This window comes from Physeter macrocephalus, chromosome 7 (genome assembly GCF_002837175.3).
Source record: "Physeter macrocephalus isolate SW-GA chromosome 7, ASM283717v5, whole genome shotgun sequence".
Classification (NCBI taxonomy): Eukaryota; Metazoa; Chordata; class Mammalia; order Artiodactyla; family Physeteridae; genus Physeter; species Physeter macrocephalus.
In genome coordinates this window covers 131304838-131320950 of record NC_041220.1, presented here as the reverse complement: position 1 = coordinate 131320950, position 16113 = coordinate 131304838, and the positions used below count along the sequence as shown (strand labels likewise).

The 16113-nt window shown below is 36.7% G+C and overlaps 1 protein-coding gene across 11 annotated transcripts in view; it reads right to left on the bottom strand.

Annotated features, from left to right (window-relative positions):
• LARP1B (La ribonucleoprotein 1B) overlaps nucleotides 1–16113 on the bottom strand; it is a 149036-nt gene that overhangs the window by 124184 nt on the left and 8739 nt on the right. For 8 of the 11 annotated variants that reach the window (XM_028492277.2, XM_028492279.2, XM_028492282.2 and 5 more), the window contains exons 2-5: nucleotides 7180–7238; nucleotides 6734–6793; nucleotides 4600–4789; nucleotides 2355–2495 (exon numbers count right to left, since the gene is read on the bottom strand). In XM_028492277.2, coding sequence (XP_028348078.1) covers nucleotides 2355–2495; nucleotides 4600–4789; nucleotides 6734–6793; nucleotides 7180–7238 — 450 coding nt within the window. The remainder of the gene's footprint in view (nucleotides 1–2354; nucleotides 2496–4599; nucleotides 4790–6733; nucleotides 6794–7179; nucleotides 7239–16113) is intronic. The other 3 variants (XM_028492278.2, XM_028492287.2, XM_024119370.3) reach the window with 1 other exon arrangement.

The following is a 16113-nucleotide window of genomic DNA, read 5'->3' as shown; positions in this document are numbered from 1 at the left end:
ACACAATCTGAAAGTAAGACACCCAGACATTTTATTCCTACTGCTGTGACACAAACACACTATGAAATATTCCTACCAAAACAAAAACAAAAATAAACTGGATCCTAACCAAACCTCTAGTTATTATTACCAGTTACACTTAGAAAAGACAAAGGAACATGTTAAGGAGTATCACGATAAAGCATTTAGCCAAATCCAAAATATGGGAAATTCCACAAGACATATGACCTAACATATAGCAAAGGAAAGAAACATTGGTGGGACTTCCCTGGTGGCACAGTGGTTAAGAATCCGCCTGCCAATGCAGGGGACACAGGTTCGAGCCCTGGTCTGGGAAGATCCCACATGCCACGGAGCAACTAAGCCCGTGTGCCACAACTACTAAGTCTGCATTATACAGCCCACAAGCCACAACTACTGAGTCCACATACCACAACTACTGAAGCTGGCACTCCCAGATCCCATGCTCCGCAACAAAGCGAAGCCACGGCCGTGAGAAGCCCATGGACCAAAACAAAGGGCAGCCCCCATATCCGCAACTAAAGAAAGCCTGCGCACAGCAACAAAGACCCAACACAGCCAAAAATAAAATAATTTTTTTTAAAAAAAGAAACATTTGGCAATTTCTTATTACGTTAAATATACATTTACCGGGGACTTCCTTGGCAGTCCAGTGGTTACGACTCCACGCTTTCACTGCAGGGGGCATGGGTTCAATCCCTAGTCGGAGAACTAACATCCCGCGTGCTGCATGGCACAGCAAAAAAATATACACACACACGTTTACCATACCACCTAGCAATCCACTCCTAGATGTTTACCCGAGAATATAAGACATATGCCCACACAAAGGTTTGTACACAAATGTTCATGGCGGCATTACTCATAACAGGCAAAAACTGGTAACAAGCCAAATATCCACCAACATGAATGGATAAAGGAGAATATCCATTCAATAGAAAACTATTATGCAATAAAGAGGTAGAAACTACTGATATACGGAACAATACTGATGAATGTGAAAATCATTACGCTGAGCAAAAGAACACAAGAGGGTATAATTTATATTACACAGTTCAATTTATATGAAATTCTGAAAAGATAAATCAAATCTGACAGAAAGTAGACTCGTGGTTAGGGGACTTGACAGTAATTTCAGTGTACTTTAATATATAAAATTATTAACTCAGTAAAGTTGACTTTTTAAAGAAGGATCCAGGGGGCTTCCGTGGTGGTGCAGTGGCTGAGAGTCCGCCTGCCGATGCAGGGGACACGGGTTCGTGCCCCGGTCCGGGGGGATCCCACATGCTGCGGAGCGGCTGGGCCCATGAGCCATGGCCACTGAGCCTGTGCGTCCGCAATGGGAGAGGCCACAGCAGTGAGAGGCCCACGTACCGCAAAAAAAAAAAAAAAAAAAAAAAATGGTAAAGAAGGATCCAGAAACCACCCAGAAGAGGCTCCCAACAGGCAACTCTGGGACAATTTGAGCATCAAATTAAACAATCATGATAACAATTTCAACCACTGAAAATATAAGCCTTTAGTCCACACTCATAATAGGAAGCTGCTCTTTACGTGGAATGCCAGCTAATAAATATAGAAAGAATGATGCAGTAAGACAAATACCAGTAGAGTGAAATTCTGAAGATTACCTATTAACCATCATGGTAATAACCAGGCAAGAATAAAAATCACCAATGGAAACTGAAGCTCATATGAAAAGTCTGATGAAAAAATGGGTATTCCCACAGTCTCAAAGCCTCTCTCCACAAATTACATGTTAATTACCAAGGGAAAAAGGGTATCTTTACAATAAAGAAACCTGGAGTACCTCATCTTAACCAAGTGCTCAAAGTTAATATCACCAATAATAAGATAAAGCAGTACCACATGTGTTTTCAAATTATACACTACAAAGAAAGCCATTTAACTTTTGCAGTATTCCTGCCAAAAATTTATAACCCAAATCCAATCATGAGGAAACATCAGAAAACCCAAAGGTATAAGTATAGCTACCACATTACTGTCCTATAGCCTTCAGAAAAAAATCAATGTCATGAAAGACAAAAGCAGAAGAATCATTCCAGACTAACAGAGACAACTAAAAGCAATGTGTGATCACAGATTAGATCCCGGAAAAGAGGAGAAAAAAACTGTAAAGGGCATTATTGAGAAATTCTACCTGTGGATAGTCACAGTGTATTACTGATCTTACGATACATACTCTGAAGGTATTTAGGGTTAAAGGGGCACAATGTCTGCAACTTACTCTCAAATAGTTTATACTATACACAGTTATTAAAATAGTAAGATTAAGACTAGATTAGTCATTTTTCTCTTAGAATGTTACTTACTTCGTGTGTCATTTCTCCTATTGTTATGTGATGATTTATTTGCTTCAGGTTGACATCTTGAGCTATTCCGGGACCCCGGTCTTTCTTGACTGTCTGGTCTTACATCATCTAAGTGGAGAGGTACCCACTTGTGCTTATTAGCTTGAAGAAAACAAAATAAAATCATTTAATGACATGCACAATTTTCATTAAAGCTTTGAAACTGTGAAAGGACTCTAAATTTTAATTAAATAAATGAAAGACTTAATTTGTCCTTAAAGGGATTACTTGTAGAGTACCAAAATGATTTTCTTCTGCTCCCCCAGCTCTTCAATAAACTTGTTTGGGCAAATAACAAGTTTCTAAAACTCAAGTGAAAAGCCAGTGATAGAGTATCATTGGAATTCTTTTGCTTTTAAGTGAAATGCACACTCTTCTGTTTAATTCTGACAAATAAGCCATAAAAAATATTAAGTATACACACTACTTCCATCTAATACTTGATACTTAGGCTTTAGAACAGGGTATACCTGATAACTGTTTGACCAGTGATTCAAAACACTTTTAGTTTCAAATCACTGCCTCAAATATTAATTTATCCAGCATCACTGCTAATGAAAGAGCTTTCTCAAAATAAAGTTTAAGTATAAAATCTGTCTCACTGCATTTGATAAACCTTTGTATAGCTACTACACATTTTCCTAACTTCTTAAGCGATACAAGCAATTTAAAGCTTCTTGTTGACTAAATGATAGTGTAATTAATTGTTATATTTAGTATAGTGAAATTCTGAAGGTTACCTATTCATGAATTCCATAGTTAAGGTTTCAAAATGTTCAGTCTTCTGCCCACTATATATTTTAACTAAAACAAAAAGACTCATGGGCAAAGGAAAAACTATCAAAGTAATTAAGGGAATATTAGTGTACTAATTTCCTTCTAATACTGCAAACTACAGACAGATAAGAAAAAGAGAATATGAAAGAATCTAAAGACTCCTTAAAGTCTATACTGTAAATTCTATCAATGAGATTCTTTGGGCATAAATAAGCACTTAAAGATAAACGTGTGCTCTAAGGAGAGTCAATTCATGACCTGATTATATAAAATTACTTTAACTACAAACATCCACATTTTAGTGTTGGCTAATCAGTTTTAATCGAAGCAACTAACAAGGAAGACAAATTTTAGAGCAGGATAGGTCTTGTTACCTGTGTGACTTCTAGACAGTCAAAAAGACTACTTATGTACCAAAGGAGCATGAAAAAGGTAAGTGATTAAGCATTCAAGAAATGGGGAAATTTTTTGTAATAACCACATGGTTGTCCTATTGCCACCACTTCTGAGCAATTACCCTTGGCATACTATATCGAGTGAGCCTCATGATTACCCTGCAGCTAAGGATTACAATAGTCATCAAAAAAAAAAAATTCAACTAAGTGCTCAGTATACGGTAGGCTGTTAGTTCCATTATTAAAGAAGTTGGCTGGCAACTACTTCATCATGAAATGTCCCCTCCCATGCCCCATCACCTCCAAGAATTAAAATGCTTCAATGGCTTCCCACAGCACTTAAAATGCCAATTCCAAGTTACCAAAGTCCTGAATAACATGGACCTTGCCTACCTCTCCAATAGCACCCCCTGCCCTCTCCTCAGGGTTCACTTTGCCTCAGCTACTGACCTTCTGACAGTTTAAAGAACTTTTCTGCCTAAAAACCCCTGAAGACACTTTTATTGAGACTCAGAACACTGAATGAGAATATGCTTTTACCAGTTAAATCATCATCTGTTCCTAGACACATGAGAAGTTCCTAAAAGAATATGGAAAAGGATGTAAAGACAATATTTTTTCCTTCAAAGCGTAACGGGGGAATGCAATGAGGAAAAAGAGCTGACCAAGATTGTTCTCAATTTTGTCTCAGAAAAATATTTTCTCAAAATTTCCTGAAAAAAAGGGAGCTGTTCCAATGCAGATTTAAAAAACAATAGTTATCATACAACTTTCCAAGAATATATCTACACCCACCTCTATAGGTGGAATTTAAATTCATTCTTACATAAAATACAAGTCAAATGTAGAGAGGAAAGTCTCATAGTTCAGAAATGCTACAAAAGCAAAATCAGTTAGCATTGTAGATGGTATCCTGAAGAAATCCAAACTACTAACTGGTGACTACCAGGAATCAGCTGATTAAATACAATTCTTCATTACTACAACTCTCTTCAAAAACTTAAAAATCAAAATGAAGATATAAACAAACTAACCTTTCTTTCGTTGATTACTTGACTGAGCCTCATCCTCACTGACATTTTCACCAGGACCATCTAATTTTGTTTCCCGGCTTTCTTTGCTTTCACTGTTACTTCTCTTTTCAACCTTGTCTTCTCTTTCTTTTCTACTTTGTGGCTTCTTATTTCCTAGGCTGATGACACTCTGACACTGCAAAAAGGTTTTCTGAATGAAATAATTTTCATGAACATTTTCACTAACATATCCAAAAATCTGTGGTAACACCTTACTTAAATATCACAAAACGAATGACAACTTTTATCAAAAATAAAAAACTACTTTACAAAAGACACTGTTAAAAGTCATTTGAAAAACTGAAAGAAAATATTTGCTAAGTATTTGATAAAAGGACTTGTATCTAAAATATATAATGAACTCTATAATGCAGTAACAAGAAAACAATTGAAATGTGGGCTTAGAGTTGAACAGACACTTCATCGAAAAGATATACTGATGACAAATGTACATGAAAATGTGCTTGACATCATTAGAAAAATGCAAATTAAAAACTATAGTGTGATACCACTATACACATACTAGACTGACTAAAATTAAAAGGCTGACCACATCGAGTATTAGTGAGGCTACAGAATAACTAGGATTATCATACACTGCTGGTGGAATAAAAAGTTTGGAAGTTTTAAAAGTTAAATAAATAGCTACCATAAAATCCACCCATTCTACTCCCAAGAAAAACAAAAGCATTATTCCATGCAAAATTTTGTACACAAATGTTTATATAGCAGCTTTATTCTTTTTTTTTTAATAAATTTATTTATTTTTGACTGTGTTGTATCTTCATTGCTGCACACAGGCTTTCTCTAGTTGTGGCGAGCGGGGGCTACTCTTTGTTGCGGTGTGCGGGCTTCTCATCGCGGTGGCTTTTCTTGCTGTGGAGCATGGGCTCTAGGCACACGGGCTTCCGTAGTTGTGGCATGCAGGCTCAGTAGTTGTGGCGCACGGGCTTAGTTGCTCTGAGGCATGTGGGATCTTCCCGGACCAGGGCTTGAACCCATGTCCCCTGCATTGGCAGGTGGATTCTTAACCACTGCGCCACCAGGGAAGTCCCGATATAGCAGCTTTATTCTTAATAGCCAAAAACTGGAATCAACACAAATGTCCACCAATAGGTGAATGGACAGCGTTATAGTCATACAATGGAGTACTACCCAGAAAATAAGAAGGAATGAACTACTAATATGTATAACATAAATAAATCTCAAAATAATTAAGCTAAATGAAAGCCAGAAAAAAAAAAGAATGCATCCTGTATGACTCCACTTACATAAAATTGTAGAAAATGCATTGTAAATCAACTATACTCCAATAAAAAAAAAACTGTAGAAAATGCAAATTAACTAAGTGACAGAAAGCTTATCAGTGGTTGTCTGGGATGATGGGGTGAGGGGGTGGAATGTGACAGGAAGAATTACAAATTAAGTTCATTACCTTGTTTGTGGCAAAGGTTTCATACGTCAAAGTGTATCAAACTGTACACTTTATATATGTGCAGTTTATTATGTCATTTATACAACAATTAAGCTGCTTTATATGTTGTTTAAACTACACACCAATATTCTGCACAAATTACAAATAGCAAGATGTACAGTGTCAAATGAAACCATGTAACCAGATACCATATATGTTACTTCTCTAAAAAGACTTTTGATAGAATATCCCAGAACATCTTTTAGAACTTCTTTCATAGATAAATTAAAAATCCATTTACTGAATCCATTACTTGATATGATATATATGCATATGTAGAGTTAGGACTTCAACATATTGAAAAGACTGTAACTCAAAGAAAACATATATAGAATACATTCTGAAACACAAAATGGGCTTCACTTAGACACATTAAAAAGTAATCTATCTGTAGGCATTACGTGAAGCTGACAGCATGGTACCCCATCCTTTCCAAATGTATGGTCCTGAGAATACAACCAGATGAAGGCAATGTGATGAATGAAATCAAGGTATCTGAAAAATGGGTATTTTATTAATGCAATTCTCTAAATTTGAAGTAAAATAAATTCAGCATTTTAAAATGAGAATACCTTCCCTTTATTTAAAAAAAAAAAAAAGAAGTCTTAAAACAACACTCACTTCAGTGTTCACTAATTCACTTGGTGTTGGCCAGTTCGCCATATCGCTGAAATCACTAGCCTAAGAGGTAAATAAAAGAAGTGTTATGTCTGCAATTTAGAAATTTTAAGTAGAAAAAATATTTTCTAAAAGTGAAAGCAATTTTTAAAATCACCCTCATCCAATTATATGCAGGCATTTGCCAAAATAATGCAAAACCTTCTCCAAACAACAGAACACAGCAAGAGGAATGTCTTACGATCCAACTTGTGGCATGAATAATGACCTTGACTAAACTGATAGAGACAGGAACACAGAGGCATATGGGGATTTGGATAAAGGCTACAATTTTCTAGTATATTAACTTTAAACTAACATCAGTGATAGACTTAGAAGAGAAAAATACACAATAATCTAAGAGGAGTTCCTTTCAAAATAGTTAAAAACTATTTCTTGTCATGGCATACCTTGTTGGATTTCTTTGTCTTGAGTTTTCCTGCTTTTATAATTTGGGGGAAACTGAGCTCTAAAACAAAACAAAACAAAAAAACATAGAATTGTTTTTACAACCACATCATGCAAAATATTTAACAAAATAACAATTAAACCAATTTCAGTTAAGTCAGTGGAATAATTATTCTCAACAAAATCCAAAGTTCTGAGACTCAAATTCCTAACAAGAAATCAACTACATTTCAAATGTAGATTCAAAGTGGTCTTCAGTGTTCAAATCAAGAAGTAGAAAATATTAACAGTTTACTTACACTGAACTGACAGACCAATCTGTTCACTAACAGAATGTAACACGGAAAAATTAGCAATATAACATGTTTTAATACAGTAAAGTTAGTGAATCAACTCCCAATGGGATACATTTTTCTATATACATTATATATACATATAAATACATTCACATGCATCAAGGAGCATGCAGAAAATAAATCAGAAGACTTCAAACTATTTGTCGTCAGAAAACAAAGTTTGGCAACCGTAATAGGCTGTATCTAGATCCAAGCCATAAAAAATAGAAGCGATCTCTGTAAAAGTTTGTACAAGACTATCATGGTATCATCACTTGTCCCTCTTGAATAAGAACACAAAGACTGAGAAATATAGTCTTCATTGTAATGAAGCTTTACAGTGTCTTGTATCTTGATTCATCATCTACCATGATCATCATCTAGCTAAACATGACCTAAATATTAAAAAGCAGAATAAACGTGGGATCTGCAGCTCCAGAAAACACAGTAATTCGGCAAGACATGAATCCCATAAATCATGGCAATGACCAATTCATAGACTAAAATAAAGCAATCTCTGAGTTAAAACCCAGAAACATTCAAATAAGATTTCATGAAAGGAAGACTGATGAAGGATGAAGACATCACCAGGGATGGGCACAAGGGGATCTTGAATACTGTAGTAATTCTATTTCTAAAGCAGAAGAGTGAGTACATGGGTATTTGCTTTATACTTCTTTATACTTTAGGGACACATATATAAGTGTATACATATATGTCAATGTGCATAAGGATAAATACTTCACTAACAAAAATGAGATACAGAAAAAAATATGGACAGATAGGACAAAAAGGGAAACAGGAAAAAACCTAATTTAACAAACACAATATTTGAACATTAGAATTTGACTGAGGTATATTTTGTAAATACCATGTATACTGTACGGAAGTTATACAGTATAGAACATTTGAAAGACCTTTCCCTCAACAAAGTAGAAAACATATCCCAAAACATTGCTAAGTCAAGTAAATTAAGTGCCTGGTGGTTACAAAACACAGCCTTATACAAACTACTTGATGTACTGAAAAGTATTTAGGGATAGGCCATACAAGCGAGGTTTATTACAAATCAATTAGACATTAATAATCACAATTAAGGTCAGAAATTTAAAAAATTATTCTGACCACATAAAAATAACACTTTTTAACTTCAATATTAAATGTTACTTACAAACCAAAAAATATTTGAGCATGAGTTAATAATCTTTCTATTGCTTTAAAATCAGGGGACTTCCCTTGCAGTCCAGTGATTAAGAATCCGCCCTCCAATGCAGGGGTCACGGGTTCAATCCCTGGTCAGGGGGCTAAGACCCCACATGCCTCCTGGCCAAAAAACCAAAACATAAAACTGAAGCAATACTGTAACAAATTCAATAAATACTTTAAAAATGGTCCACATCAAAAAAAAATCTTTAAAAAACAAAAATTAAACAAATTTAAAAAAAATAAAAGGGAGAGAGATTTTGATTTCAATAATTCTTTTGAACTCAAAAATTTTGGATTTTTGTTTAAATTTTACTCTCTCAACTTTAACTCCTCCTCAGGAAATACAATGGGAAAAAAGTGCACATTTAACTCTGTGGCCTCTATAATTCTGATATTTTATTGATGGAGTATCATTAAGTACACAATCAATACTGTAATTTATTCTCATTAAAAGGTATTTGACAAATTATGCTGGCCAATGTGGTTGGATACGCTGGGATAGGAAAGTGATTTCTTTTTTTTTTCCCAAATAACTTTTTTTTTTAATGAATTTATTTATTTATTTATTTATTTTTGGCTGCGTTGGGTCTTTGTTGCTGCACGCGGGTTTCCTCTTGTGGCGAGCAGGCATTACTCTGTTGTGGTGCGTGGGCTTCTCATTGCAGTGGCTTCTCTTGTTGTGGAGCGCAGGCTCTAGGCAAGCAGGCTCAGTAATTGTGGTGCACGGGCTTAGTCGCTCCACGGCATGTGGGATCTTCCTGGACCAGGGATTGAACCCGTGTCCCCTGCATTGGCAGGTGGATTCTTAACCACTGTGCCACCAGGGAAACCCTTAATTTATTTTAAAAGGAAGACTTTCCTGGAACATTCCTGTTCCCAAGTCCCAATTCCTCCCACAGAAACAGTAAGTTTCCTGATTAATGAGTTTAGGAAAAGAACTGACTTGCAAAGCCAACACCTTTCTGCCCTTTTCTTTGGGAGCCAGCTGTCCACCAAAAGCAAGCATTCTGATCTGCTCCTTCATGCTGTCAACTTCACAGGGCAGACTCCCTAACAGAGGGAGAAGGGGAACATGCAGATGTGCAATGCCAACTGTGAACACATTTGTCTAATTCCAATTTCCACATAAGGAAGTCCTTTGTGCTGCTCTTAGACCACCTCATCAACCCGCTCTTTTTCCATTAAAAGAATGACACTGAGCTTTTAAAATAAATAAATAAATCTGAGTAAAAGACAAAGAGATGATTCAAAAGTGAAATACCAGTGGCCAAATATGAAATGTTAACTCAACTGTACTAAGAAATGTAAAGTAAAACAGAACAGTTTTCACCTATCATTCTGACAAAACAGAGAATGCCAAGCATTGACCCGCCTATATAAATGGACATTTCTCTCATGCTGTTGGAATGAGTATTAAGTAGTAGAACCTTTCAAGGGTAATCTGTCATTTAAAATGTATATACTTTTTGGGGAATTTCCTGGCGGTTCAGTGGTTAGGCCTCCACGTTCTCACTGCCAAGGGCCCAGGTTAAATACCTGCTCGGGAAACTAAAATCCTGCAAGCCGTGTGGCCAAAATAATAATAATAATAAAATATATATACTTTTTTATAAGATAGATAACCAATAAGGACCTACTGTATAGAACAGGGAACTCTACTCAATATTCTGTGATAAACTATATGAGAAAAGAATCTGAAAAAGAATGAATATATGTGTATATATATAACTGAATCACTGCTGTACACCTGAAACTAACACACATTGTAAATCAACTATAATCCAATAAAATTTTTAAAAATAAATAAAGTAAAATAAAATATACACTTTTTAATGAAACAATTCCATTTCTGAGAAATTATCTGGTAATCAAGACAAGGTACAAAGATGTCAGTATGAGATGTTCACTGCAGGGACTTCCCTGGAGATCCAGTGGTTAAGACTCCATGCTTCCACTGCAGTGGGCACAGGTGCGATCTCTGGTTGGGGAGCTAAGATACTGCAGGCCGAGTGGCAGGGCCCCGCCACCAAAAAAAAAAAGATGTTCGCTGTAGGTTTACGGATAACTGTATTTAAATAAATGACCTCAGGACTTCCCTGGGAGTGCACTAGTTAAGAATCCGCCTGCCAATGCAGGGGACACGGGTTCGAGCCCTGGTCCGGGAATATCCCACATACCACAGAGCAAATAAGCCCATGCACCGCAACTACTGAGCCTGGGCTCTAGAGCCCGCTAGCCACAACTACTGAAGCCCACACACCTAAGAGTCAGTGCTCCACAACAAGAGAAGCTACCAAAATAAGAAGCCTGCGCACCGAAAAGAAGAGTAGCCCCCGCTCACTTCAACTAGATAAAGCCCATGCACAGCAATGAAGACCCAAGGCAGCCAAAAATAAAATAATTTTTTTTTTTTTTTTTTTCAATGAGAAGCCCGTGCACCGCAACAAAGAGTAGCCCCCGCTCGCCGCAACTAGAGATAGCCTGCACACAGCAATGAAGACCCAACGCAGCCAAAAATAAATATAAGTAAAGAAATAAATTTTAAAAAAGATGTGGTACATATATAATACAATGGGATACTACTCAGCCATAAAGAAAGAATGAAATAATGCCATTTGCAGCAACACAGATGGACCTAGAGATTATCACACTAAGTAAGCCAAAGACAAATATATCGCTTACATGTGCAATCTAAAAAAATGATACAAATGAACTTATATATGAAACAGAAATAGAAGCACAGACATGGACAACAAACTTATGGTTACCAAAGGGGTAAGTGGCGGGGGGGAGGGATAAATTGGAGTTTGGCATTAACCTATACACTCTACTATATATAAAATAGACAAACAACAAGGACCTAACTGTGTAGCATAGGGAACTCTACTCAATATTCTGTGATAAACTATATGAGAAAAGAATCTGAAAAAGAATGAATATATGTGTATATATATAACTGAATCACTGCTGTACACCTGAAACTAACACACATTGTAAATCAACTATAATCCAATAAAATTTTTAAAAATAAATAAAGTAAAATAAAATATACACTTTTTAATGAAACAATTCCATTTCTGAGAAATTATCTGGTAATCAAGACAAGGTACAAAGATGTCAGTATGAGATGTTCACTGCAGGGACTTCCCTGGAGATCCAGTGGTTAAGACTCCATGCTTCCACTGCAGTGGGCACAGGTGCGATCTCTGGTTGGGGAGCTAAGATACTGCAGGCCGAGTGGCAGGGCCCCGCCACCAAAAAAAAAAAGATGTTCGCTGTAGGTTTACGGATAACTGTATTTAAATAAATGACCTCAGGACTTCCCTGGGAGTGCACTAGTTAAGAATCCGCCTGCCAATGCAGGGGACACGGGTTCGAGCCCTGGTCCGGGAATATCCCACATACCACAGAGCAAATAAGCCCATGCACCGCAACTACTGAGCCTGGGCTCTAGAGCCCGCTAGCCACAACTACTGAAGCCCACACACCTAAGAGTCAGTGCTCCACAACAAGAGAAGCTACCAAAATAAGAAGCCTGCGCACCGAAAAGAAGAGTAGCCCCCGCTCACTTCAACTAGATAAAGCCCATGCACAGCAATGAAGACCCAAGGCAGCCAAAAATAAAATAATTTTTTTTTTTTTTTTTTTTTTTTGTGGTATGCGGGCCTCCCTCTGTTGTGGCCTCTCCCGTTGCGGAGCACAGGCTCTGGATGCGTAGGCTCAGCGGCCATGGCTCACGGGCCCAGCCGCTCCGCGGCATGTGGGATCCTCCCAGACTGGGGCGCGAACCCGATTCCCCTGCATCGGCAGGCGGACGCGCAACCACTGCACCACCAGGGGAGCCCAAATTTATTTTTAAAAAAAGAAAATATTTTCATTTTCCCATGTTCCAGCCAAAATGGAGGAAACTGCCCTCCTAGCATATCATCAGAAAAAACCTAAGACTGAAAAAGAAAGCCAACATAAAAATTAAAAAAATAAAGAAATTTTAATAAATAAAATTTTTTTCAGGCAAATGAAACCTAAGACTTGTAAGCTACCAGTGGCTCCAAGTATATATAAACATACATGAACAAGTGTATGATCTTCACATATCCATTTTTCAAACATCACTAGTGAGCCACTATGCAATTTCTTTGAATATAATTCTAATATCTTAATCTATAAGGAAACAATTCCTAATAGATGAAGAATTCATTTTAAGAGCTTGATAGTGAAAACAAAAACTGCAGTATGACGGGCGATTTTACTCATGACCATAATTTTTAGCAAACCTTTAATTAAGAAAACAAATTGACATTTATGAATCGCGTTTTATTACATTAAAGAGAAAAATGTCATAAAATGCCATTTTGCTACAGTACACGAGTGCCTTAAAAAAATGTAAAAAAAAGCGAGATAACCTCATCCCCCAGAGGGCAGACAGCAGAGGCAAGAAGAACTACAATTCTGCAGCCTGTGGAAGGAAAACCATTCACAGAAAGATAGACAAAATGAAAAGGCAGAGGACTTTGTACCAGATGAAGGAACAAGATAAAACACCAGAAAAAAAACTAAATGAAGTGGAGATACATAACCTTCCAGAAAAAAAAATTCAGAATAATGATAGCAAAGATGATCCAGGACCTCGGAAAAAGAATGGAGGCAAAGATAGAGAAGATGCAAGAAATGTTTAATAAAGACCTAGAAGAATTAAAGAACAAACACCTAGAAGAATTAAAGAACAATCCAACAGAGATGAACAATACAATAAATGAAATGAAAAATACACTAGAAGGAATCAATAGCAGAATAACTGAGGTAGAAGAATGGATAAGTGACCTGGAAGACAGAATGGTGGAATGCATTTCCACGGAACAGAATAAACAAAAAAGAATGAAAAGAAATGAAGACAGCCTGAGACTTTTGGGACAACATTAAACGCAAAAACATTCACATTATAGGGGTCCCAGAAGGAAAAGAGAGAGAGAGAGGACCCGAGAAAATATTTGAAGAGATTATAGTCGAAAACTTCCCTAACATGGAAAAGGAAATAGCCACCCAAGTCCAGGAAGCGCAGAGAGTCCCAGGCGGGATAAACCCAAGAAGAAACACACCAAGACACATAGTAATCAAACTGACAAAAATTAAAGACAAAGAAAAATTATTGAAAGCAACAAGAGAAAAACAACAAATAACATACAAGGGAACTCCCATAACGTTAACAGCTGATTTCTCACCAGAAACTCTACAAGCCAGAAGGTAGTGGCATGATATACTTAAAGTGATGAAAGGGAAGACCCTACAACCAAGATTACTCTAACTGGCAAGGATCTCATTCAGGTATGATGGAGAAATCAAAAGTTTACAGACAAGCAAAAGCTAAGAGAATTCAGCACCACCACACCAGCTCTACAACAAATGCAAAAGCCACTTCTCTAAGTGGGAAAGACAAGAGAAGAAAAGGACCTACAAAACCAAACCCATAACAATTAAGAAAATGGTAATAGGAACACACATATCGATAATTACCTTAAACGTGAATGGATTAAATGTTCCAACCAAAAGACACAGGCTTGCTGAATGGATACAAAAACAAGACCCATATATATTCTGTCTACAAGAGACCCACTTCAGACCTAGGGACACAGATAGACTGAAAGTGACGAAATGGAAAAAGATATTCCATGCAAATGGAAATCAAAAGAAAGTGGGAAAGAGGAAATCAACAGTAACACAATAACAGTAGGGGACTTTAACACCTCACTTACAGCAATGGACAGATCATCCAGACAGAAGATTAATAAGGAAACATAAGCTTTAAATGACACAACAGACCAGATAGATTTAATTGATATTTATAGGACATTCCATCCAAAATACAAATTACACTTTCTCCTCTAGTGCACACGGAACATTCTCCAGGATAGGACACATATTGGGTCACAAATCAAGCCTCGGTAAACTTAAGAAAACTGAAATCATATGAAGCATCTTTTCCGACCACAGCGCTAGGAGACTAGAAATCAATTACAGGGGAAAAAAACGTAAAAAACACAAACACGTGGAGGCTAAACAGTACGTTATTAAATAACCAAGAGATCACTGAAGAAATCAAAAAGGAAATCGAAAAATACCTAGAGACAAATGACAACGAAAACACAATCCAAAACCTATGGGATGCAGCAAAAGCAGTTCTAAGAGGGACGTTTATAGCAATACAAGGAAAAAATGGACAAATTCTTAGAAAGGTATAACCTTCCAAGACTGAACCAGGAAGAAATAGAAAATATGAACAGACCAATCACAAGTAATGAAATTGAAACTGTGAGTTTAAATCTTCCAACAAACAAAAGTCCAGGACCAGATGGCTTCACAGGTGAATTCTATCAAACATTTAGAGAAAAGCTAACACCCATCTTTCTCAAGCTATTCCAAAAAATTGCAGAGGAAGGAACACTCCCAAACTCATTCTACATGGCCATTATCACCCTGATACCAAACCAGGCAAAGATACTACAAAAAAAAAGAAAATTACAGACCAATATCACTGATATATAGATGCAAAAATCCTCAACAAAATACTAGCAAACAGAATCCAAAAACACATTAAAAGGATCATACACCATGATCAAGTGGGATTTATCCCAGGGATGCAGGGATTATTCAGTATACACCAATCAATCAATGTGATACACCATATTAACAACTTGAAGAAGAAAAACCACATGATCATCTCAATAGATGCAGAAAAAGCTTTTGACAAAATTCAACACCCATTTATGAAAAAAACTCTCCAGAAAGTGGGCATAGAGGGAAACTACTATACATAGAGAATCCTAAAGATGCCACCAGAAAACTACTAGAGCTAATCAATGAAATTTGGTAAAGTTGCAGGATACAAAATTAATGCACAGAAATATCTTGCATCCCTATACACTAACAAGGAAAGATGAGAAAGAGAAATTAAGGAAGCAATCCCATTCACCATTGCAACAAAAAGAATAAAATACCTAGGAATAAACCTACCTAAGGAGGTAAAAGACCTGTACTCAGAAAACTGTAAGACAATGATGAAAGAAACCAAAGATGACACAAACAAATGGAGAGATATACCGTGTCCTTGGATTGGAAGAATCAATACTGTGAAGATGACTATACTACCAAAAGCAATCTACAGATTCAATGCAATCCCTATCAAATTACCAGTGGCATTTTTTACCGAACTAGAACAAAAAACCCTAAAATTTGTATGGAGACACAAAAGACCCCGAATAGCCAAAGCAATCTTGAGGGAAAAAAACGGAGCTGGAGGAATCAGACTCCCTGACTTCAGACTGTACTACAAAGCTACAGTAATCAAGACAATATGGTACTGGCACAAAAACAGAAATATAGATCAATGGAACAGGATAG